The sequence below is a fragment of the Dromiciops gliroides genome, chromosome 4 (genome assembly GCF_019393635.1).
Source record: "Dromiciops gliroides isolate mDroGli1 chromosome 4, mDroGli1.pri, whole genome shotgun sequence".
Taxonomy (NCBI): Eukaryota; Metazoa; Chordata; class Mammalia; order Microbiotheria; family Microbiotheriidae; genus Dromiciops; species Dromiciops gliroides.
In genome coordinates this window covers 422161853-422189385 of record NC_057864.1, presented here as the reverse complement: position 1 = coordinate 422189385, position 27533 = coordinate 422161853, and the positions used below count along the sequence as shown (strand labels likewise).

The 27533-nt window shown below is 34.3% G+C and overlaps 1 protein-coding gene across 1 annotated transcript in view; it reads left to right on the top strand.

Moving 5' to 3' along the window:
* DPYD (dihydropyrimidine dehydrogenase) overlaps positions 1-27533 on the top strand; it is a 1058206-nt gene that overhangs the window by 118497 nt on the left and 912176 nt on the right. Inside the window, 1 exon segment of the mRNA XM_043962696.1 lies at positions 24107-24189. Within this exon segment, the coding sequence (XP_043818631.1) occupies positions 24107-24189 (83 nt within the window).

Genomic DNA, 27533 nt, shown 5'->3' with positions numbered 1-27533 from the left:
TCTTCAAGCCTCCTCCCATTGCTAACTCTCTTCACCACAGGTATCAGTCATTTTCTTAAAAGTGCAAGCATTGGGGCAGCTAGGTGGCACAGTGGATAAAGCACCAGCCGTGGATTCAGAAGGACTTGAGATCAAATCTGGCCTCAGACACTTGAAACTTAATAGTTGTGTGACCATGGGCAAGTCACTTAACCCCAATTGCCTCACCAAAAAAAAAAAAAGTGCAAGCATGACCTCCTTCCCTTACCCCCCCCCATATCCACATACACTAAATGCTAATGGTTCTCTATAACCTCTAGGATCAAATACATATACACTCATACATACATACACACATATATACATGAATATATACACACACAGACACCTATGTATACACACATGTGTTTATATGTACACACACACATATATATACATGCACACATATATAGGATTTAAAGACCCTTAAAACTTGACTCCAATGAAGTTTTCCAAAATAAGTATTCATAATTCCCCTTCCTACATTCTACCATTAAGCAATATTGATTGGCATGCTTTTTTCTCCTCGTGCTCACATACAAAGTAAACTAAAATATCTAAACACGAATAGGGAGAGAAGGTATAATATCATCAATTAAGTAGTCATTTGAAGAAAAAGAATACATTTATATTGAGAACTTTTTGATCAGCTGAAATAAAAGATAGTCAATTTTGCTTATAGTTTTTTTAATATATCATGGATTTTTATAGCCAGCATAACTCATGCTGAAAAGTTGTTTTATCTGACTGTTAGGATCTATTGTTCTATAGTTATGTATTTTAAAATAAAAATCTAAAAGTATTTACCTACATCAATCAAATTAACTAAATAATTGTTAACTAATAAACAATTAGTTATCCCTCCAGGATATATACTTGGGTTTTTCCTGAATAATGAAGCATATTTAAACTAATTGCTCTTAACAGCCAAAAATATTTTCATACTGTTCAAAAATAAAATAAAAATATTTTAATTTTGGATTATTTAGTGATTTTAAAATGTCTATTTTATGCATGCTTTTGCAATATACATAGTAGTATAATAATACATGGATATAATTTATACATAAACAAATGTCTATTTAGTTCTACATCCACATACAGTATAGGTATGCAATTTTTTTAACTGATGGAACATACAATCAAACAAAGTTTGGTGACCAGTGCTTTCAAGTGTTGTTATTTTTTTAAAGTGAGATTATAAGAATTAATTTTTGTTGTTTAGTCCTTTCACTCATCTCTTACTGGAGTGCTTTACCATTTCCTTCTTCAACTCATTTTATAGATGAAGAACTGAGGCAAACAGAGTGAAGTGACTTTCCCAGGGTCACATAGCTAGTAAGTCTGAGGCCAGATTTGAACTCAGGAAACCAAGTTTTCCTGTCTCCAGGCCCAGTAATCTATCTACTGTACCATGTAGTTTCTTATTATTCTTACAATAACAATTATAACCCTAGATATTATAATAAAATTAGTAATACTTATCTCCCAACCAGAGCTCTAGGTTCTGATGCATCTGGATGATTCTTCTTTGAAGGAGAGGAATTGAATGAGATGTGAGAGTAGAATTTGGCTGCTTCTGCTGCTAGACTTTGACTTAGGGAGTCACCCACTGGGACAAAAAAAAAAATGGTTCTGCCACCTTGTATTAAAATGTGTAGATATAGAGATATATAGCTACAGATATGTGTGTGAGGTGTCGTTCATAATGGCACATAAATAGGGACTAGAAAAGTACTTGCATGAAATAGATGCTTTAAAAATATTTGTTGAATGGAAAGCATGTACATTCAACCTTTAGAACCTGCAATTACTAAGTAAAGTTCTCCCAAAGGAACTCCCCTCCACCTAATTTTCTTAGCCAGGAGGTATATTATATTGCAGGGTTTTTTTTGTTTGTTTGTTTTTGCAGGGCAATGAGGGTTAAATGACTTGCCCAGGGTCACACAGCTAGTAAGTGTCAAGTTTTGGAGGCTGGATTTGAATTCAGATCCTCCTGAATCCAGGGCCAATGCTTTATCCACTGCACCACGTAGCTGCCCCTATATTGTAGTTTTGTGCCTTACTTTCCCCCTGAAAGCTGTTCTTATCAATGGCATTATCTATCTTTCTATCATCAAGCATGTAAGGGGAAGATGGTGGAGATGGGAGGTTTCTATGATTTAACTCTGAATGTGTGTCTCTTCAGAGATAGCACCTTGGTAAGTTTTTTTTACTGGTCATGTGGACCTCTGCCATCCCTATAGCATTAGATAAAGTAGTAAGGGTTTTTAAATAATTTTCAATAAAAAATACATGTTTATTTTCCCCTTAGTTTCTTAGTAGCTAAGATGATTGCTTCTGAATTGGCCATGCTTATTATAATATGTTAGGAGGTTGCTCAGTGCACATGCCAATCTTTCTGTGGTGGTACATAAATCATTAAAACAGATAAAGTAGGGGCAGCTAGGTGGTGTAGTGGATAAAGCACTGGCCCTGGATTCAGGAGGACCTGAGTTCAAATCTGGCCTCAGATATTTGACACTTACTAGCTATGTGACCCTGGGCAAGTCACTTAACCCTCACTGCCTCACAAAAAAAAAAAAAGATGAAGTACTTTGTATGGGGTATTCAGGAAGGACTAACCCTCTGGTGTGTGGGATTGTTGAGCCACATTCAGGGCTGCTCATTCACTTTTGGTGTTCACCTGTAACCTCACTCTCACCTGTGGCTCTAGGAAGCTGTAATATGTGCAGTAGCCACACCCTGGTAAAACCGCCCTGGCAGACAGGCTAAATCAGCTTCATAGGCCTCAAACCTATCAGGGAGTTAGGGGGATGTCCCCTGGTGGAATAAGTAAATGACTACAGTTTGTTACAATGGCCAGGAAAGCAACTGAAGCAGGTGTTACAGAGAGCATTAGAGCTTTGTCAGACATCAAAGAGTCCAAGGTCATTCACTGCATGCTGGGACATCACCAGTTGTCTTGACTTTGGTCTTGCCACTGGACTTGGATGAGTCTTGAAGAGAGAGTGAGGATGGCATCTTCGTACAACTCTGTCTCACTTAAATCCAATTCACACACAGTCAAGACACCACCCATAATGTCATTAGTCGTATAACCCATGTCTGATTGCTTACAACCTCAGGGAGGGATAAAAATTGGAACTCAAAACTATTAATAAAAAGGTTTATTACTTTAAAAAAAGAAAAGAAAATGAAGGATTAACAACAATTGGTTGTTTATTAGTATAAGTATGAAAATCCAATAAGCAACCTTACTAGGCCATGATTTACAAAAGAGTGAATGGATAGTATTCTGATAAACTAAGAGAAGACATACAGTTTATTTTTTTTCTAGTCCCTTTGGCAGCCTATCTACCTTGACCTCACATCCAGCTTAATCTGGCTCAAGCAAAGCAATGATAGAAATATTTTTATATCTAACTGCAGCCCTAAATTCATTTGTAATTTACCAAGAAAAACATAGGGGAAAATCCAGGAGTTGACTTTCACTGTGAAGATTTCTCACTCTGTCTCTATCTCTGTGTCTCTGTGTCTCTGTGTCTGTGTCTGTCTGTGTCTGTCTCTCTATTTCTCTCTCTCTCTCTCTCTCTCTGTCTCACACACACACCCCTTTCTGACAATAGGATGAATGAAGTTTCTCGTACTCCTCCTCCTTGGTGCTAGCCTTGATTCTACCACTGAATAGGAATTGGCTTATTTGGACTTTCTATTTATTATTCATCTGAATATTTTAAAAATGATAAAAAACAATAACAGAAACCTTCTTAACAGCTATGACTTTCCAAAAGTGGAATGGGTTATCTTGGTAATGAGCACAGCTTCCATTCTTTAAACAAAGCTTCTTAAACTGTGTGTCCCCATATGGGGTCACATAACTGAATGTGGGGGTTTCAAAAATTTGGTAGTAAATGTTTGATTTGGATACCTATTTTGCATATGTATATACCCAGAGTCACCTAAAAATTTATTGGATGAAAAGGGGCCATGAGTGGAAAAAAGTTTAAGAAGCCCTGTCCTAGAGTATAAGTAACCACTTATACTCTGAACACTGACTGGGGATATCTTTTTTATGATTACGTAAATGACTTCTGAAGGTCTCTCTAGCCCTTTGGTTCTGTGATTGCAATATAGTCTAAAAGAAGAAAATTACTGTTCCTTTGTTCTAAGCCAACATTTTATTATACAAAATCCATTAGGGATTGCTGTAATTTGTGGCATTGAGAGTTGTCAATAAAAATTTGCAGAATCAAAACAAATATTAGATTCAGTCAGGGAACATTTTTTTTCCTTTTTAGAAAATCCTTTGATATACACCAGGCAAATAACTTTTCTTCTTGATTCCTTTTTGTGTTTAAAACAAGAGGAGTAAGGACTCCTGTACCTATAGTTGTGGCTATGTTATTAATTTGCTTCGTGACTTTAACAAGTCAATTATATTCTCTACCCCTTAATTTCTTCATCTGTAAATTGACAGGGGTCTCTAAGATCTCTCAATTTCTAGAATACCATGATTTTATTCTGTAAATTAACTTCTAAAATATAGTAGAAGCTCTATGCAAAAATATATATATATTTTTTAAAAAGGACAGAAAGAGTAATTATTATACAAATGTGATATTATTGGGGAAAATGGGCTCAACAGGGATAAGAAAGTCAATTAACAATTGTTACTTTTGTTCACAAGTAGGTACTATTTTATTTTAGGGCCACCTACCCATATCTCTTGGGGAAAAAGATGAATTTTGAGCCTGTAAGATATTTTATTCCCAAAATTCCATATAAATGATTATCAAATGAGTATTTATATGTCTATTTTGCTGACATGTTTCTTAGATGGTAGAATTGTTGGGTGTCACATTTGAGTCAGTATAGTAATATTGGCTGATATATTTTTTTTCCTGGGGAAAGGATTAAAATATAATTTAAATATTGCCATGAAAAACAAATTAAATATCTTATGTTTTTTGTGGTTGTTGTTGTTCTTGTTAAATGAAGAACCAAAGTACCATTTCATATAAACTGCTTACTAGGAATGAGTTTTATAAGTTCACCAAAACAAATAGAAAATATCTGCTCTCCATAAGGACATGTAGGTATATATTTCTGTGTGACTTCTGGAAGTATCCTTGACAGGGACTGATTTTAGTCTGGCCATTATTAGTGAAATGACATTAGTTGAATGTGATTATGTCTTAATATTCCCTGAAAGGATTTCACTAGTTAAGATGTACAAAAGGGTAATGCAATTATATATTGAAATATGATTCTCCTTATTAGAATTTGAACCACTGTATTGGTATTAGATACTCACCCTGACTTTAAAGCAGATTTAGTTACTTCAACTCTTTCTTTAGAGGAACCTGAAACCTAGCACTTTAATTTTGTTTAAAGCACAAAAACACAGATGCATATGCAGATACCTCCAACTTTTATTTACATGCTTAGAATATCAGATTATTGAAATTGTTTTAATTTCAGAAAAAAATAATTTCATTCACGACTTCCCCCCTACTGATTGTGGAATTGCTGATGTTGAGGTCCCATATTTGCTATCAACAGATGTTAGACCTATAAAGACTTATAATAATGTTTTATGTATTTTTGCATATTGCATCATAAGGAATGACAGGTAATGAGTTTTAATGGGTGTAATGTTGGATGAGAAGTCAGGAGAACTGGGGTTAAATTCCTGTTGTTAACACTTACTAAGTGTGTGAGAAGCGGTGTGGTAGTAAATATTTAACAACCAGCTATCCAAAAAATAAAAGCATGTATGATAAACTTTTAAACTTAATTTGCAAAAAAACCCCTTAATTTGCACAATTAACATTTTATCCATCACTTTCTTAAGTCTAGATAATCAATAAAACAACAAATCAATCCCTGATTTGTAGAGTTTGTAAATTCTAAGGTCTAAATACTCATACTGAAAATTTAACGATCAGCTCTCATGAGATAGAACAAGTTAGCTCCAGTTCCTTCCGTTCTCCCCAACTGGGACTATGGCTAAATAACTTAAACTTTCAGAGCTTGAGACAATGCACAAGATGATGTGAAAGGTGGGCTTCAATCTATACCAGTGATGGAACCATACTTTCACAACACCTCCAGCAAATTCTTTCAGATCTAGAAGGAGAGCTCCCAGGACTTTGAACCCAAAGCCTTAGAAATAATGGTACCCTTAGACTACCAGTCATTTTCTCACCTGGCCCTTACAGCCATAATTAATGAAGAACTGGAAACGCAAATTTTTACCACAAAAGTTTTTATCATTGTCAAATGGTTCCACATCAGAAACAGATAGGGGATCATCAATGGAAACAAACATTAAAGAAATCATATTACCATCTATGTCCTTTTCAGTTATGCCTTAAGTATCATAGGGTCTTATCTAAATTGTAGCTGAATTTATATATATATATATATACATATAATATGTGTGTATGTGTATACACATGTACATTTATGCATGTATGTATATATACACATATATACATTTGTGTGTATATGCATATATATGTATATAATCTCCACACACACCCCATTTTAGAATGTAAACTCCTTAAGAGGAGAGACTCAGTCTTACTTTTCTCTTTTTTATTTTCCATGCTTGGAACAATACTAGTGGTATAGGAATTGATAAATAGATGCTTTTTCATTCATTCATTCATTTATTCATGATATACAGATACTCTTGTTCCCACTGCCCTTTTTAGTTATGAGGAAACTGAGTCTCAAATAGATTAAGTGATTTGATCATTCAACATCCCACTGCTAGGAAGTTGCAATGTCAAGACATGAACTCAGGTCTTCTGACTCTAGGTCCACTATGAAATAATATCTAGTATGTAAGAAATTACTACATTCAGAGATACTCTAGGTACTGTTCCAGAGGCTATGGAAGAAAACCCATTTATCTCTGACTCCCAGCTTTATGCTAATGGTCCCCTCAGACTGTTGTGGTATACCCTTTGTCAAAGGAACTCCTGTGGTTACTGCTTCCCATGGAAGGAAGAAGGTTGGAAAGGTACAGGAGAAAGGAGACAGACCAGAACTTTAAAGAATACATGGAAAAAACCCAGCAATTTCTGCCTTACCAAATTATTAATTGTTAAGATTCCACAAGTTGGTCAAATTGGGAGCTGTCAAAGAGTGCATGCCATGTAAACACAAGCATTGCTGTTTTGAGCTCAGGACACAAGACCATCAAGGGAACAACATCATTGCAACCCCTCGTTTCTGTTGATAAATTTTACTTAAGAAAGATGAAGTCAGGTCTAGTTTCTACTGTACACGGACAAATCAAAGTTGGGCCAAATTGGCTTTGTGCCTGAGAAGGGCTGCACAGAGTGAACAACAGCCAGGACTGAGCTATGTAAGAGGCAGACAGAGTTGTAAGATTACGCTGGAAAAATACTTTGCTGGGGGAGGGTGGTAGAGGAGGATGGAAACTTTTGTAGCTGATTGAGGGTACATTTGTTATGCCGCTACATAGATTAGTGCTGAACTTGGTCCCAGTCTCAGATACTTATTTAGCTGTGTGACTCTGGACAAGTCACCTAATTTCCTTTATTCCTAGTTTTCTCATTTGTAAAATATAAAATAGCAGGACTTACCTCACAGTGTTGTTTGGAGAATCAAAAAATAGCAAATGTAAAGTACTTTTTGCAAACCTTAGATTGGTGTATAAGTGCAAGTTATCAACATCATTGTCATCTCCGTCATTATCATTATTGTTGTTGTTGTTATTATTATTGCCTAATTATGAGAAATGAGTGGAGAGTGAACTGAAGAGCAAGTGGGGAGAGAAGCTCTGTTAACATTGCCACATATTAAGTCCTATGACATTTACTGAAGTGATGGGTTTGGGGTGATAATTCTCTCACAAAACATCTCAGACTGGGACAACTGTTTTACCCTCATTTGAAAACGAATCTTCCCCACCCTCCTCCACCTTCCAAAACAATAATGAAAAAAAAAAGCCCTTCAGTGACCTGTATTAGGGATCTAAATGAATAACAAATAAAATCAAGACATATTTTCTCATTAGTGTTTGAAAAAAGAGGAATAGCCACTCAAACAAAAGCTATTTTCTTTTATAATTGACAAGAGACAAGTGAAGATGACTTTTATTAAATTAACCATCAAATAGTAATGTAGGGGCAGGTAGGTGGTGCAGTGGATAGAGCACTGGCCCTGGAGTCAGGAGGACCTGAGTTCAAATCCGGCTTCAGACACTTAACACTTACTAGCTGTGTGACCCTGGGCAAGTCACTTAACCCCAATTGCCTCACCCAAAAACAAACAAAAAATAGTAATGCAGTTGAAGATGAAAAAGCCTTGTATTGTGGTTTCTTATTCTGTTTTGAATTCTAAAATTCAAGTTTTTTTCTATCAATTTTTGTGGTTAGATTATAGACTTTTAATTATCTCATATTTAGGAACTTAGGTCATAATGCTTAAACATGAGTATAGTCTTCAACAGAGAACAATTTTAAAGACTATGATTATTTTAGTATTTTGGATAAAAATTATGATATTGAAACTGACCTTTATATACACACAGACATACATACACATAAATATATAATCAAATATATTTGGTTCAGCAGAACATCTTTTATGAAGCCAAACAATTTCCTCAGGGGCTTATTTAATTTTAATATTTTTAAAATAAAAAGCTAGAAACTAGGGTCTTATAAAATCTATAGAGTCTGAAAAGGTGCATTTTTTGCTTTTGAGAGTAAAGTTCTTGCTCTGTTCTACAGTTCAGTATGTTATAGTAAAGAAAAATATAATATTTAAACAAACAACATTCTAACTCTCAGAAATCAGCTTTATTTAAAATAAGTAAAATGTTAGCTTTTGTGGCTACCTGTTTAAAACAAAATTGATTAGTTTACACATATACCCTCTTTTATTTTTGAAATTATTACAACACTTGAGTGAAAAATCAAAAGACTATTGTTGTTTTTTCCATTTTTGACATATCAGAAACCCTTGAAATCTTTTTTTTAATTGCCACCATACAGTAAGTAATTAAAATCTAATATAAACAGAGGGTGCTGAATAATATTATACATTTTGATATGTTTATAGATTTGTGCACTTATTGACGTGAGAATTTATAAGTAAAATTATAAATGACTATATAGTATTGGATTTGATCCTTTAAGGATTGTTGTTGAGAAACTAGGAGTTTTAATGGTCTTCACCAATTAGCAGCAAATGGTCTGTAAATGACTGCCTTTAGTGGTAATGCAACAACCATGCTAGAAGAATGAAAACAAGCCACACAGAATTTATGTAACTGGAAGCCAGATTTATTTGAATGAAATTTTGGAGTACAATGATCTGATTCTTGGTCTTCAAGGCAGCAGAACATCAACTTAGTGCTTTTAACTGGGTTGTATTCCTCTTTTCCTGTTGCAGGGGACCAGATTTTCTTAGGGCTTTCTGCTGATGTGTAGCTCCCTGGAAGTAGGCCAAAGATGAGGATTTGGTATTTGCTTATTATAGGAAGCAATCTTGCTTGCTACCTTATGTGACTATGAGATTCCTACAAGCTTTCCCCACTTTAAAGACTTATATGCCTTGGCACTGATAGTATCAGAGGCCAAACAATATTTTATGTTATGGTAGTCCCAGAGCCTAGATCTGTGAAAACATTACCTTTCCAAAGGGCCCAAAATTTCTTAGTAAGATTCAGTTAATTCATATTAACTGTAACACTCCTGACATTATTCTTTTTTTGTTTGTTTTTGTTTTTGTTTTGCAGGGCAATGAGGCTTAAGTGACTTGCCCAGGGTCACACAGCTAGTAAGTGTCAACTGTCTGAGGCTGGATTTGAACTCAGGTCCTCCTGAATCCAGGGCTGGTGCTTTATCCATTGGGCCACCTAGCTGCCCCCTCCTGACATTATTCTTACCAGAATTTTCCACACTTTTATGTGTGAATCAGTCTTACTTGCCCTTCTTTTCATTCATTTATGAATTCAGTCAATTTAGTTCAATAAGTCTATCAATTTAGCTTTCTATTCATTTGTTTATAATCTGTTTGCATATGCATGTGTGTGTTTGGGTATGCTAAGTGCTTTGGGTAGATAAAAGGGTCACAGTAAATATTTAGATAATTGAAGAACCCATCCCTTTTGCTACCATAAAAGATTGTCATTCATTTTCAAACTATTCATCAATTTTCTCTTTCTATCCAAGGAGTCTGTTGTATGCTTTCATGATTGTATCACTTTCCAGATGCAGTCCCTTGATCAACTCACTTAAGCAAATCTCAGCATACAATATGACTCTCCCCTCTGCCCAACCTATTTCCTTGATCCCTGATATCTATATCAATATTATTTTTACTATGGCATGGTTTATACCCTTCTAGAACAATATTCAAAGCTTAGGCTTCCTTAAAACAAACCTCACTGATGCTTGTTGAGGTCAAATATGCCTCTTTGGATTAAGATCTCAAGTTTATCTTGTTTATTAGCTACTTAATGCATTTTATATAGATATTAGATCATGAGGGTATAGGTTTAGATCTAGGGACCTCAAAGGCATAGACCAACCCCCACTTACCAGATGATGTAGCTAAGTTTAAGAGAACATTTAGGGGCAGCTAGGCGGCACAGTAGATAAAGCACTGTCCCTGGATTCAGGAGGACCTGAATTCAAATCCAGTCTCAGACACTTGACGCTTACTAGCTGTGTGACCCTGGGCAAGTCACTTAAGCCCAAATGCCTCACTAAAAAACAGAGAGAGAGAGAGAGAGAGAGAGAGAGAGAGAGAGAGAGAGAGAGAGAGAGAGAGAGAGAGAGAGAGAGAGAGAACATTTAAGTGACTGGCTCAGGCTAGCCAGTATCTGAGCCAGTATCTGGAACTCAGGTTTGCCTAAACAATCATTGATCTTTTGATGGCCTTAAAATTAATGCTTTTAACCTTGTGATACTTGAAGAATCACAATCATTTATCATCACTGGAAGAATATAGATCTTAAAATGTTAGGTTTTGCGGCAGCTAGGTGGCACAGTAGATAAAGCACTGGCCCTGGATTCAGGAGGACCTGAGTTCAAATCTGGCCTCAGACACTTGACACTTACTAGTTGTGTGACCCTGGGCAAGTCACTTAACCCCAATTGCCTCACTAAAAAAAAAAAAAAAAGTTAGGTTTTTGTTTCAGGAAGAAGTTTAGTGGGACTACACAGTGGCCCAAATGGAAAGCAGCCTATATTTTTCCTACAGTTCAAATCCTGGCCCATTCTGTTACTACCCATCTGCAGTGTCATTGAAGATCATCTCTTCAACAGACACTGCAGATGGACAGTAATATCAAAGAAATGGTTTAATGGGTAAGATTAGTATTATGGAATATAAATATATGATTAGAACTATTTAATATAAATACACTCATACACAGCTTCGTGGACTGTCCATCCAACTATATGTCAGTCTATATAATTAGCATCCTTCATACATTTGTGTTTTTATTCTTATTTATCTTGTTTAATATGGCTTTGGGTCCCATTTAAGTGGTTGTGCAGTGTTCTGAAATTTGATGACATCAACAAAATGTCTTCTAAAACATGAACAGTAGGAGAATTTCACTGTCAATAGGAAATCAATTCATCTCCTGAACTGGATATAATGTATGACAGTTGGACCCATCATTGGAAAGTATAAGTCTTCTTATTTTATGCCACTATTGATATTGATAATCAGAGGGTGACCAAATCAAACTATTCATATTAACATCTTTCAATGAACAATGCAGTTTGATTGAGAAGAGCCTGTTATGGTGAATAGAGCCTTGGACTTTGAGTAATGCCAACCTGAATTGAAATACTGTTCCAGACACTTACTAGCTATTTTAGTCTAGGTAAATAATTTCATTTCAGTGAGCCTCAGTTTCATCATCTCTCAAATGGAATAATATCACCTACTTCATAACAGCACCTGAGGATTGTTAGATATTATTATTGACTTCAAACGAAGCATTTTAAGATATTCAACAGACAATAACATTGTATCTTATTTTCTCTGTACGTTTTAGTCAATTATGAAAATATGTGATCTACTTTAGAACATCATTTATAAAGCCAGACTTGCATTCCTACTCTCATCTAATATGCAGTCAATACCTGTCTAGTGCATTCTCATAAAGATTTTAGAGATGAGAAAGCTGACATGTGAAATGATAGTACTTCTATTTCTAAATAAGTGGTATCAATATTTTACTTATCTTTTCCCCAATAATAATTAAGTTCTTTTGTAATCTCAAACATTTAGAACCTATTCCTCCTGCATAATATTTGGCAGCATCAGGGAACAATTGATTCCTCAATGCCCTTAAAACTATATAAATCCAGCAGACAACTTATCTTTTTGTTTTTTACCTTGTTTTGTCCAACTGCTCTTTCCGCATTTTTTTCTTTAGCACTATTTCTATTTCCTAATGCTATATATTAGAAAATTGGGTATCAGATTACATATGTGATAATTATACTCTCCTGCCTCCAACTTTTGTCTACTTGTTGTGCATCTAGTTTCATCCTTACATATCCTTGAAATGGTCTGGTTTATTTGGACTTCTGGTCAAATATTCTATAAATTTATTTTCCCTCCACCGTTCCTTATTATTTTATGAAGCAATCATGTTCTATCTTCTGTAGAATTTTACAATTCAGTTTTTTACTCTAAACTGATGTACTTGACTGCCACATCCCCCCTGCTTGTAAAAAGATCAAGTGTTTGCTGGATAGTGTGGTTGAGAGTCTCCTTTCATCTTCTCATTGTAATAATTGATTTGCATTAGTGGAAATTTCATAGGAAATGATAATAGTCTGTTTCAATGTTCTTTAATAACATTTCCAATTTTCTAACTCAATCTTAGGGTTAAGGTTTCAAGTCCCATATTTGGTGCAACCACATTATTTAGCACAAGTGGATGTGACTTTAATAGACTTATTTTTTTAAAAAAGCAATGAAGACACTAAGAGTTCTAAGGAAATGTTTGAACCTTGGCAGTTCAGATTTTCTTTATTCAAATCTGTAATTGTAAAGTCTCTCCCGTCTGACTGCCAAAGGATCATCACTCACTTAAAAGATAAAAAAGAAAACACTTCTGCCAACTCAGATGTTACATGCAGAGTAACCCCTACCTTTGAGAAGAGGAGCATGTACAGTATCATATTCCTTCTTGCTGTGACTTGGACATTATAGTTGCACAACAGCTAAATACACTTCAATATTTTTGTTTCTTCCCAACTATTAAAGTAGAGAAATCTATTGATATATGTTCACATTTTGTTATTTTGTAGTGCTTTAGGATTAACTTAGTGACTTTTTATCTTCTGAAAGCTGTCTCATGGTCTAATGATCTTCTTTTGTTTAAATTTCATAGAGTATTAGGATAGCCTTATGGTTTGTTTTACTGGGTCAAACTGGATGGTCCCTGAGGTTCTTCTACTCAGCTCTGATATTCTGTAGTTCTGTGGTTCTGTCATAACAGTTAATATGCTGTAGATTTTGTATATTATACCTCTATATAATTTTTACACAGAAAAGATATTAAGTACTATATAATCTATCACAATTGAAACTTTAGACCTTCATTCAACCCTTAGGGAATCATTTGGCAGAAGGCCACCAAAGCTAGTTCCTTTTGATGCTTAGTTTCCAGTTTCTACTATAATTGCTGCCAAAAACTCAACACTTGGGAGTCTAATTGCTCATTATATTTGTCACTGCAGAGTCAGAGACCCAAATAAAGACTGTTTCATACAAAATATTTATGGACATTAATTTGGCACATGTATGTATATTTCATATACATACATGCATGTTTAAGTTTATTGTGTTTTTTATTTTCTTGAAGCCTGGATCTATTATGAATTATGATAGTCACATTTCTCTATATATTTTTGTTGATACCCAGTGTAAACATTAACAAATCTAACATTCTTGGAAAAGAATTTGATATCCACAGTTTGATGAATAGAATTTCCTTCTGTGTCTGTCACCATCATTGGATTGTAGAGATGAAAGAGGGATGTTAAAGTGCTCTTTAAATTCTTTCCTTTGGATCATGCTAAAAGGAACTGGCAGGTGAAAGAGGGATGTGCCTTTAGCAAACGAAGACATCAGTGATTCTGCCTATTTCTTCCTAAATCTGTGGTATCATTTCTATGTGTTATAAAATTTTCATGTATAATTGGGTAAATATTTTGAAATCTAAATCTAGAGATTTATTTATTTACTTAAAATTCTTGAATATCTCATGGTAGAAAGGAAAGAGAAATTACTTCTAAATCACAATGATAGGATCATAACTTTAGAAATAGTATGAACCTTGTTTATATCTTGCTTTTTTCACTAATTATTTTTTGTAACCAGAACAAAATGAATGGTTTTATTTGGGCCTCAGTTTCCTTATCTACAAATTAATCTTATTGGAAGAGATGAACTCATAGACCCCTGTTAGTTTATTTTTAATTTTTTTTAAATTTTTTCCCCTGCTAGTTTAAAAACAATGATTCTGAAGTATGAATTGATATCACTTATGGTTAGCTTCTAGCACAGATTTTTATATATTACCTTTTGGGGTAATGTTTCAAAGGTTCCTAAGCTCCTTGAGGGCAAGACCTATTTCTTCTCTTGTTATTGTATATGCCCAACACTTAGTATGGTGCTTTGCATTAAGAGTACAGTGAGGGGGGGCCCTGGGTTCAGGAGGACCTGAGTTCAAATCCAGCCTCAGACACTTAACACTTACTAGCTGTGTGCTGTGTGACTAGCTGGGCAAGTCACTTAACCCCAATTGCCTCACCAAAAAAATTTTAAAAATTTAAAAAAATGTTTTAAAAAAGAGTACACTGAGGAGGCAGCTAGGTGGCACAATGGATAAAGCACTGACCCTGGATTCAGGAGGACCTGAGTTCAAATCTGGCCTCAGGCACTTGACACTAACCATATGACCCTGGGCAAGTCCCTTAACCCTCACTGCCCCACCTCCCACCCACCCCCCCAAAAAAGTATACCTTTTTCTCACTGTCATATAGCACCTTCACAATTTTTTATCATAAGAGTATTTTATTATTTTCCAGTTGCATGTAAAGTTAGTTTTCAACATTTGTTTTTTATAACATTTTAAGTTCCAAATTTTTCTCCGTCCCTTCTTTCCTCTCCCCGCTCCAAGACAGAAAGCAATTTGATATAGGTTATATATGTACAATCACATTAAACATATTTCTGCATTAGTCATGTTGTGAAAGGAGAATCAGAACAAAAGGGAAAAACCTGAAAAAAGAAAGTAGAAATAGTATGGTTCAATCGGAATTCAGATTCCACACTTCTTTTTTTCTGGATGACCATCACAAAAATTGACATTGTCTTATGGCATAAAAACTTTACAACTGAATGCATGCAGAAAAGCTGAAATATTAAATGTACCCTTTTAGACATTAATGCAATGAAAATTACATTCAGTAAAGGGCAAAGGAAGCAAGGACAAAAATGTATTGGAAATCAAATAATCTGATCCTAAAGAATGAGTGTATCAAAGAACAAATCATAGAAACAGTCAATAATTTCATTAAAGAGAATAACAACAATAAGACAATATACCAAAATTTGTGGGATTCAGCCAAAGCAGTATTCAGGGAAAAATTTATATCTCTAAATGTACACATTAATAAAAGGGAGAAAGAACAGATCAATGAATGGGCATGCAACTATAAAAAAAAATAGAAAAATAATGAATTAACTATCCCCAGGTAAATAGCAAAATGGAAATCTTGAAAATAAAAAAAAACATTAAGAAAAAGTTAAAAAAACAATGCTGAAATAATAAATAAAACTAGGGGCTAATTTTATGTATGTGTGTATGTGTGTGTCTCCAACCTCTTAACTGATTTTTGTGACTAGGTAAATTCATAGCAACTAAATAAAAATGAGATTTGGGGAGTAGTTAGTCTGTAGGTGGTCAGGACCCCCCTTTATCAGTCAAAGGACAGTCATTAGTAAAGTATGTTAACCTTATCCACTTTGATTAGATGACATTTGCTAAGCAAATAGTTTCCTAAACTTGCATTCCTAACCCTAAATTGAGCTGAGCAAGCCAGTTTGGGTGTACATAGGAATTTCCTAGTGCCTAGGCAGGTCATTCAGTGGTCAAACATGGATTCACTTCTGTTAGGTATTGTCTAGCAAAGAGGTTAATTCTCATAAACCTCATTAACCCTATTAAATAACAGGCTTCACTAGTACTAGATAGTAGGCTAGTATGAGGCAATGAGGACAAGTAAAGTCTTTTCCCTCAGCTTTATAGGAAGTAAGTAGAGGATACAGTTCCTAAATTCAAGCTGTCTTACACTGAGTCTACTTCTGTTTCATAAGATGATAGAATTTAGAACTGAAATGAATCTGAGATAACATATAGTCCAAGGGTTCTTAAGTTTTTCTGTGCCATGGACCTCTTTTTTTTCCCCTATTTTTTATTTTTTTCAGTCAATGAGGGTTAAGTGACTTGCCCAGGGTCACACAGCTAGTAAGTGTCAAGTGTCTGAGGTTGAATTTGAGCTTAGGTACTCCTAAATCCTACTGCCTTCTCTTTGAGATTATTACCAGTTTATACTGTATATATCGTGGATGCATATAGCTGTTTTTATATCGTCGCTCCCAATAGGCTGAGATCCTTGATAGCAGGGTCTAATTTTGTCTTTCTTTGTATCCCAGTAGTGCCTGTCATATAATAGGTGCATAATAAATGCATGTTGACTTTGCTTAAATCCAGAATAGGGGCATGGCAGTATTATACTGGAAGAAAATAAGTCTCTTGCCCTGAGTATGATTCCTGTCCTTTAAATAGCTAAACTGAAATCTAAAAATATGCCTTTAGTTATTATAGATGCAATTACCATTCTTATAAATAGTTCCAAAAGTGAAATCACACCTTTTACAAACAATATTGTTGATCTATAATAACGCCCTTAACACAAATTGTTTCCAAATAATTAATCTCATCAAATAAAATGAGTTTCTAAATTTACTTTAGCCAAGGAAACTTTTTTTGTTTTGTTTTTTTAAACCAAATTTGATTACCTCATTGAACAAAGGAACATGATAAAAATGACTCAATCTGTAAAGATAAGCAATATAGTTCTAGGATTAGGATCTTATATAAAAATGCTACTGTACAATTGTTTACATTTATTTTAAGTTCATTTGTACTCATTAGTTTGTATCTTTGCAAGAAAAATAAAGTAAAATTCCTCATGTCAGGAAATGTTTGTGGTCTCCCTCTAAGTAGCTTCCAGAGAAATCATTTAAATGTATGTTTTATTGATGCTCATTTTTAAACATTGCTATCACTTCTTAATTACTCCCCCATTCCTTATACTCTGAATAGGCCCTCTCTTGAAAAAAAAAATTAATAAAGCAAAATGAGTTAACAAGGCAGCATGGTTCAGTATATAGAATAATGATAACAATTCACTATCGATAAATGGGGAAAAAAGGCTACGAACAGTCAAATTTCAAAGAGGAAATACATCTATTAACAGCTCTCTAGATTAAAAAAATTATCCAAATCACTAATAATTAGATGACTCCAAGTAAAACAGTTCTAAAGTTATACCTCACAACTAGCCGTATTTGCAAAAGTAACAAAAAAAAATGACAAATGTTGGTGAGCCTGTGGGAAAATAGGTTCACTCATGCACTCCTGAACCAACTCATCTAGCTGTTGTAGAAGGCAATTTGGAACTCTGGCCCCAGCATTACTAAACGATCCATATTCTTTGACAGAAGAATACAATTCTAGGTTTATATACCAAGGATATCAAATAAAGAAGAAAAGTACATATGTGGACAAAATCTAGCTATATCAGTACTTTGGCAAATAATTGGAAACTAAGGGGGAGGCATTAATTGGGTTGAAAATATTGGGATTGTGATGAAATAATGAGATTTAGCAGATACTCAAACACCCACCTGGAGATTAATCTAGACTGATTGAATCAAGTGAGAGTGATTAACTGCTGATTAGCCTACTTCAAGTTAACTAGATTGTAATCGCACCTTGAGAACACCTTCAGAACCAAGGGATTTGGATGATGCAAACCAATCAGCTTGAAGCAGTGTGTAAGGACCGCCTCTGTTCCAGACCTATAAAAAGCTTCCACAATCAGTTTGCTGGAGAGAGTTCCTGATTGAAGCAGGCTTGTGGCAGAGGACTTGAGAAAGAACCAGACCAGGCTGGAACTCTAGGCTAAATAGGCTTTTTTCTTAACTTTCTGAACTCCATGGGAATATCTGTATGCTTTAATAAATGTTTAATGCCCAAGGACTGGTGCTAAAGCTTCTAATTTAAGGTGACCACAATTTAGATTTTAAACATCACAGAGTATATAAAGGTAATAGAATAATACTATTATGCCACAAGAAATGATGAAAGGGATTGTTTCAGAGAAACCTGGAAAGACTTCAACAAACTGGTGCCTGGTAAAGTGAGTAGAACCAGAACATTTTATACTATAACAGCAGCATTAGAAAAACAGCTTTTGAAAGAACTATGATGATTGTAATGACTAATGACCAATTCTAGAGGACTGATGAAGTAGGCTATCCACATCCGGACAGAGATGTGATGGACTCAAGATACAGAATGGAACACATGTTTCTAGACATAGCCAAATCAGGAATTTGTTTTGATATGCTATGTATATTTTTATATGATTTTTTTCTTTTTCTTTGTCCCTATGTGGGGGGGATAAGAAAAAGAGAAAATAAATACTTTTTACTTAAAAAAAAGCACATGTGAGGAATGGGTCACAAGAATAGGACAGTCATGGTTTAGTTCCTGTGTAAACCAAAACTTGTTTTGTTGAATTTATTTTTAAAAAAAGAAAGAAAGAGTGTTGGCGTTAGTGTCATTGGTCAACAAACTGGAATCTTATAAGAGAAAGATGAAAACCTAGATCATCTATGGCACTGGGGAGTGGGCATTACCCAGATGATTATTTGGTTTTAGACGAAAAAAGGATTATGGTCATGAAATGAATATATACAGGTAGACATATAAAACTAAACTGTCAGAAGAAATATACCAACTTTATAATTTAAGCGCTAATACTGAAAAAATAGTACTTGAAATTTGGGAAAATCATGTTCCTATTGCTTGATAAAGGTTTCAATGGTTTAAGATGTAGTATTCCTTATTTCTACATCAGCTACTGTAAAAGAACACTATTCTCTCAGGCCCTCTCAGGAGCTCAGGTAATTTCTAATCTTTGGAATGTTTACTGGATTGAAGTACACAGAGAGCCTCATCATTTATTAGAAGGTGACTCCTAAAAGGCATGGATATAAAGGAGGGGTAAGCCTCCATGGTATTATGATTTCTCAGAAATAGAATGTAATCTTTTTTTCTTTTCTTGTTTTGTTTTGTTTTATTTTGGTGGAGCAATGAGGGTTAAGTGACTTGCCCAGGGTCACACAGCTAGTAAGTGTCAAATGTCTGAGGTTGGATTTGAACTGAATCCAGGGCTGGTGCTTTATCCACTGTGCCACCTAGCTGCCCCCATCTCTCTCTTTTTTCCAATCCATTTTGGTCCTTCTAAAGAAACTCCTCATCATGAGTATTTTCAGAACTAGTCGGTTAAATTAATCCCCAAGTGTCACTTTAAGGTAAGAGTAATAATGGTTTTGATTCAGGCAAATGAAGATCATGAAAAGCTTTTGGCATCAGTGACTTTTCAGAAACCATTCAAGTTGATGAAGCTTTGAGTAGGAAGAACACAACAATAATAAGAGCAAACGTACAGAGCATTTTTTTAATTCATTAAGGGCTTTGCATAAATTATCTCATTTGATCCTTGTAGAAATAACTCTTTACATATACTATATATGAAGTATTGTAGGGTTTGTTTCCCCTTTACAGATTGTGAAACTGAGACACTGAGTATCAAAGTAACATAGATAATAGATGGCAGAACAGGGATTTGAATGTAAGTTTTCTGACGCCAAATCTTGTGTTATTTCCTCTCTAGTGCAACAGTATTAAATTGTACTTAAAGTTCAAGTATTTCCGTTTCCTTCTCTGAATAGTATCATTAAATTTAGTTATTTTTACTACTTTAAATTAGTAATGCCACTTAAAACTAACATGTCATAATATTCAAATAAAAAAACATTGATTAATGTTTCACCTTAAAAATAGTTCAGCTCATTATTTTCTCAACTTTTGGCAACTAAAATTCAATATCAAGCTTGGTATCAAATTAAATTGTATATTAGAAAACTTTTTTAAAATTTTAAAAGTAATTTAATATAGTTTTTTTTTTTTTGGTGAGACAGTTGGGGTTAAGTGACTTGCCCAGGGTCACACAGCTAGTAAGTGTTAAGTGTCTGAGGCCAGATTTGAACTCAGGTCCTCCTGACTCTAGGGCCAGTGCTCTATTCCCTGCACCACCTGGCTACCCCTTAATATAGTACTCTTGAAAAATGTTTTAGAAATAAAAAATATCTAAATGCAAAATGGAAAATTGCTTTCAGGTTTAAGTGACTAACAACTTTTTTTTTTAACATCAACTTTCAATAGGAGAATGAACATTTTATAGAAATAGATTTCTTTTTACAGATTTCTAAAATGTTAGTTGTTTTTTAAATTTGTAGGTCTTATTTTAAACATAATTTAGATAATTTTGGTTAATTTTTCTTAGTTCAAAAGGGTCATATTGTATCACTGTCATAATATTGGATAGTTTACTGGTGCAAAGGTGCACTTATTTATTTATTTATTTATTTATTTTAGTGAGGCAATTGGGGTTAAGTGACTTGCCCAGGGTCACACAGCTAGTAAGTGTTAAGTGTCTGAGGCCGGATTTGAACTCAGGTACTCCTGACTCCAGGGCCGGTGCTTTATCCACTGCGCCACCTAGCCGCCCCGCACTTATTTATTTTTAAAACATTTATTTTTAACATTCTTTTCCCCTCAATTTGAATTCTAAATTTTTCCTTTTCACCCACCCTCCCACCATTAAAAAAAAATATGATATCAATTATACATGTGAAATCATGCAAAACTTACCTCCATATTAGTTGTATTCCAACAACAAGAAGAAAGTAAGAAAATAAAATAAGAAAACTATACTTCACTTTGCAGTCAGAGTTCATCATTTCTTTTTCTGGAGGCAGATAGCCTTTTTCATCGAGTTCTTGAAATTGTCATTGTATTGATCAAAGTAGCTACAACTTGTTCAACAATTCCCCAATAAGTTATCATTCCCTCTATTTCTAGTTCTTTACCACTATGAAAATAAATTCTATAAATATTTTGTCCATACTGGTCCTTTTTCTTTGGATTTCATCTCTTTGGGGGTACAAACTTAGTAATATTTTGTCTGGCTCAAAGGATATGCACAGTGTAGAGCCCTTTGGGCATGATTCCAAATTCTTCTTCAGAATGGTCAGACCAGTTCGTAACTCCATCAATACTTCATTAGTATATTTACTTTCCAGCATTTGTCTTTTCTGATAGCTGCAGGGTTATTTTAATTTATATTTCTCTAATCAATAGTGATTTAAAGCATTTTTTCATATGACTTTAGATAGCTTTGATTTCTTCTTCTGAAAGCAGCCTGTTCATACTCCTTGACAATGTATCATTTGGGGAATGGCTCTTTTTTTATATTTGACTTAGTTCCTTATGCATTTGAGAAAAGAGGTCTTTATCAGAGAAATGCTGTAATTTTTTATATTCATTATCTGTGGTACTTTATCAAAATATGGTTTCTCTGAATATTTATTTAATTGGGTCTATTTTTGCTTCTGCTTTGAGATCATGATTGCTACCCTTGCTTTTTTTATTTCACCTAAAGCATAATAGATTCTGCTCTATCTCCCCCCACCAACAACCCCCTTTTTTATATACCCCATCTCCCAATTTTAACTCTGTGTGTGTTTCTGTTGGATTCTGGTTTCTAATCCATTCAGATATATGCTTCTGTTTTATGGGTGAGCTCCTCCCATTTAAATTCAAAGTTATAATTACTGTGTATTTCCCTCCATCCTATTTGCTTCTGTTTATCCTACTCACTCTCTTTTGTATCCTGTCCTTCCTCAAAAGTCTGTTTTGCTTCTGACCACTGCCTTCCTTAATCTATGCTGCCTTTTATCACTCCCCACTTTCTCTTTTATTATTTCCCCTCCTCTTTCCCTGTTGGGTAAGATAGATTTCTATGCACACACATACATACAAACATATATATATCAAGAGGTGATTGGTGGATTCTTTCAATTTCTGTTTCAACCTCTGGATTTAAGATATTGGGGCAGTTTTCCTGGATAATTTCTTGAAATAGACTCCTTTTCTGATTATAGTTTTCCAGGTAGTCTAATAATTCTTAAATTACCTCTCCTTGATATATTTTTCAGGTCTTCCCCCCCGCAATGAGCTATTTCAAATTATTTTTTTCATTTTTACTTTGTTTTATTGTTTCTTGATTCTCATGGATTTATTAGCTTCCAGTTTCCCAATTCTAATCTTTAAGAAATTATTTTCTTCTTTGAACTTATGTACCTCTTTTTCCATTTGACCAGTTTTTTACTTTCTAATTTTCTTCTGTATTTTTTGTACCTCTTTTAGAAAGTTGTTAATACTCTTTTCATAATTTTCTTGCATCACTCTCATTTCTTCCACCATTCTAATCTCTTTTTTAACTCTTCTAGGGATTCTTATCAGGCTTGAATTCAGTTAGCCTTTCTCTTTATTGCTTTGGTTGTGGATGTTTTCACATTGTTGTCTTCTTTTGATTTTGTGTCTTGGTCTTTCCTGCCACCATAGCACCTTTTTTTGGTCAAGTTCTTTTGTCGTTGTTTGCTCACTTTTCCAACCTATTTATTGATTCCAAATTTTTTTGTTAGAGTTGTGCTCTGCTCATTGTCCCTACCTTCAGGCTTTTTCATGTGGCTGTTTTCAGAGCTAGTTCTAGGAATCTACAAATTGTCAGTACTTCTAAGGTGGTTTGATCTAGAAAGAGAAGTGATCACTGCTTTCCTGGTCTGCACTCTATTTTTTACCCAGGAAGGCCCCTCTGCAACTACATGCGTTAGTGCTTTTCTTGACCCTTGGACTGTGACCAGGAACTGTGTCCTCTGCTCCCCTGAAGCCACAAGAGCTAATACTCCTCTCTGCCTTGATAGTATAACCAGGACCCCTGCTCCCTTGTGAGTGATGAGAAGCTTTCCTTTCCATTCTGAAACTGTGTCCCTGAATTGCTTATGGGTAATAGCATTGCCAATTAAGGCCATCTACACCCAGTTCCAGCAAAGAGGGCCCTGTGATCTGTGTCTAACCAATTGTATGAACCCCTGGCCATCTCTGGGCTGAGTTCCTGAAGCCGCTACTGCTTGACCTATCACAGCTGCCTTCAAGGCCCTGTGTGGTCTACATCAGGCTGGCCCAGACCCTTCTCTCACAGACCTCTCTTGCCAACCTCCTAAGTTGTCTTGGGGTGAAAATATGTTTCACCCTAACCTCCCATTGTCTCTGTTGTTCAAAAATTCAATTAGAAACATTTTTAAGTTGTTTAGAGGTAAGTCTTGAGAGAGTTTGGCTGGGTTGCTGTCTCTTATATGCCTTCCAGGTGTCCACATTTAGATCTTCGTATGACTTCAGTATAGAAGTTAGAGTGATGATTATTGTTTTAAATCTAATACAATCTATTGATTTCCTTTTCGTACACAATAATATATTTCTAGTGTATTTTACTTGAAGAAAGCATCTGTTATTACTTTAAAAATAGTCTAGAAATTCTACCATTTTATTAAATATTTGTTCTGCCTACCACATTCTGGAACACTTATAAAACAATTTCCATGACAACTATATCATAGGCTACTTCTATTTGGTTACTGAGTTCAGTGTCAATTCTAATGAATCCTATCCAATTAAAATTGTGTGCATAATTTGTATAAATTCATAATCAATATGATTAATTATATTTGCAGATAAAAGCATGTAGATTCCTCTTCCTTCAGAATGTTATAGTGATTCATGTCATGCTTTCATATATTATAGGCCTGTCCAAAGCTAGAAAATAATTTCGATGACATCAAGCACACGACTCTTGGTGAGCGAGGAGCTCTTCGAGAAGCAATGAGGTAAGTCTGGGTCACCATAGCAACAGTCACAGATGCAGTAAAGAAAAAGTCATTCTTCATTATTGGGGGAACAAATGAGTTCATTGCCACCATTCAGCTCTGTTCTCTAAGGTATTAATTTGTCAGTGGAGAGGCTTCCCTTGAGGCTCCACTTTGGTTTTGAAGCTGCATAAATGTTCAGCCTCACTGCACAGTAAAAAATGTAAATGTTTAATTTGTGACTTAAAATGCTTAAGGGGTGTCTTGTTTTATATTTATACTAAACTGTGTGAATGAATGAAAATATTGTTCATTGAAATTCCGTCTGTGTTGGAAGAATCGTACATGACTTGGTATTTCTTATTAATTTATGTTTAATTTTTTTAAATAGTAGTTTGTGCATTTTCTGTTGATAGACTTTAATAGGGTTATATTCAAATAGTGAAAAAAGTTATTTTTTTCCTTAAAAATTCTAAAATTTTGCCTCATTTTACTATATTTGTAGTTCTAATTATTTATACATGTAACATTTCATAATGATACTGATGCATTTTCAGGATTAAAAAAGTTTTACAACAAAATAATTTCTGGTGAATGTCATCACTGTTGTTTCTCATTAACTAGGGTAATTTTCTAGTAACTTTTAGTAAAGTATTTAAAAATATAATAGTTGATTGGACTCAAGGAACATAAGTGTATGAAGTACTTTAACTGGGTTTGCAATAAAACTCATTACTGAGCCTGAAAAAAATGAAACAAAAATGAATCATTTAAAGAAAAAAAGTTCTCTTTTAGAAATATGATACAGTTATTATCAAAATTATTAGAAGTATTTATTTAGTGTGTAGAATTAATTTTGATTTTTAAAATATATCCTTCCTTATCTTTTTAAATTTTTCTTTCTTAGACTGAGGTTAAAGAGGACATGAAAATTTAAAAAAAATAGAAGAAAGGATTATCTAACTGAATGCCCAGTGAAGTAGTTCAGATTCTATTCCATTTAAGGCAACACAGTTACCATATACCTTAGTTTAGAAGCTGCCCTCATTTAGTAACCTCCCTTTTACCATGCAAGCAGCAGGGGAAAGTAATTAAATTTAATAGAAGCTGCCCTCATTTTGAAGCCACTTCTATTTAAAACCACAGGGGGAGGTAATTAAATTTAATGGAAACAGTAGCTTCTACACAAAGATACATGGTACTTTCTATATAGATGATTATGATGTCACAAAAAGAGGAATAATATATTGCTTGTAGTGAGGAATTACCAGCTGGAGCAAGTGAACCTATTTTATTGTTAATGTCTTTACTAATAAAAAAAAAGAAAAGTAAATGTGAATATACAAATGACATTGTATCTTTGAGTGAAAAGCACACATATTTAGATAAAGTATGTTCATAAAAAAATCTAGAATCAGCATCAGATGAAATTATATTGTGGGTTAGAAAAATAGAAAATAATTTTATTTTTCAATATTCTATTCCTGTGTATTTGTAACCTTTGGAATCAAATTGAATAAACACATTTTTATTACCAGAAACTAGCTATCCTCTGTGTATCTACTAATGTCTTTATACAACCCAATCACCCACCTACTAATTCAGATACACAAAAGACAAGGGGAATGCTACTACTTAGGCTTAGGAGGAAAGAAATGAAGGGCCCCCCCCAAAAAAAACAATTGTTGAAAAACAGAATTATTGGAAATGGATTCAAATGAAGGAAGAGAAGAACAAAGAAGGAAAAATCACTAGAAATTGGAATTTGGCATCTGGGGAAAACTCATTCACTCCTGAAGTTATATGCAGGAATTGTTTAGTTTTTTTTTCATATTTTTTAGCTATTTGAAAACATTTTAAATTGTATCAATAGGTACGCTTTATCATTTTGTCCACAAGTTGGTCCTATTATGGAAAAATTACAACATCAGACCCATGGTTCAGATTATATTTACAGTTTACTCAGTTACTGTAATTACTGGCAGAAGAAGGGGTCCAGATAAGCCAAATAAGTAACTCAAACATCCTGACTATATTGTATGACTTTGGAATGTATTGGATGCTTGTTTGAATTATGTTTTTTGTCTTAATTTTTACTGTTTCTTAATAAGGCTATTTTTTAGTATATGCATTTTAATGAATTGACAAGAAGGTAAAGGGTTAAAATATGCTGAGTGTCAGGTAAAGCAGTGGAAAGCATGTTGGACTAGGAATCAGGAAGACAAGTTCCAATCCCAATAGTACTTTCAGAAACTTATTAGCTCTATAACTCTAAGTCATGTAACCTCTGTCTACATCGGTTTCCCCAAGTATAAAATGGGTATAATAGAACCTACCTCCCCCATTTAAAGTAATTGTAGACAATATAAAATATTTGCCAAGAGAAACCCAGGAACTATATGAACACAATTACATCACACTTTTCACACACATAAAATCAGATCTAAATAACTGGAAAAATATCCATTGCTCATGGATAGGCTAAGCTAATATAATAAAAATGACAATTCTACCTAAATTAATTTACCTATTCAGTGCCATACCAATCAGACTACCTAAAATTATTTTATAAAGCCAGAAAAAATAATAACAAAATTCATCTGTAAAAAAAAAAGTCAAGAATTATCAAGGGAACTAATGAAAACAAAAATGCACAGGAAGATGGGCTGGCTGTACCAAATCTGAAGCTTTACTATAAAGCTGCAGTCATCAAAACTATTTGGTACTGGCTAAGAAATAGAGTGGAGGATCGATGGAATAGGCTAGCATAGGAGACACAGTAGTAAATGACTTTAGTAATGTACTGTTTGATAAACCCAAAGACTCCAGCTTCTGCGATAGGAACTCAGTATTTGACAAAAACCGCTGGGAAAAGTGAAAGATAGTATGGCAGAAACTAGGCATAGACTAATATCTTACACCTTATACTAAAATAAAGTCAAAATGGGTATATGATCTAGACATAAAAGGGGATGCCACAGGTAAATTAGGAGAGGAAGGAATAGTTTACCTCTCAGATCTTTGGAAAGGAGAACCATTTATGACCGAACAAGAGATAGAGAATATTATGAAATGCAAAATGGATGATTTTGATTATATTAAATTAAAAAGGTTTTGTACAAACAGAAGCAATGCATCCAAAATTAGAAGGGAGGCTGGGCCCTGGGAAACAATTTTTATAGCCAGTATTTCTGATAAAGCCCTCATTTCTAAAATATATTGGGAACTAAATCAAATTTATAAGAATCCAAGTCATTCCCCAATTGAGAAATGGTCAAAGGATATGAACAGGCAGTTTTCTGATGAAGAAATCAAAACTATCTATTGCCATATGAAAAAAATGCCTTAAATCACTATTGATTTAG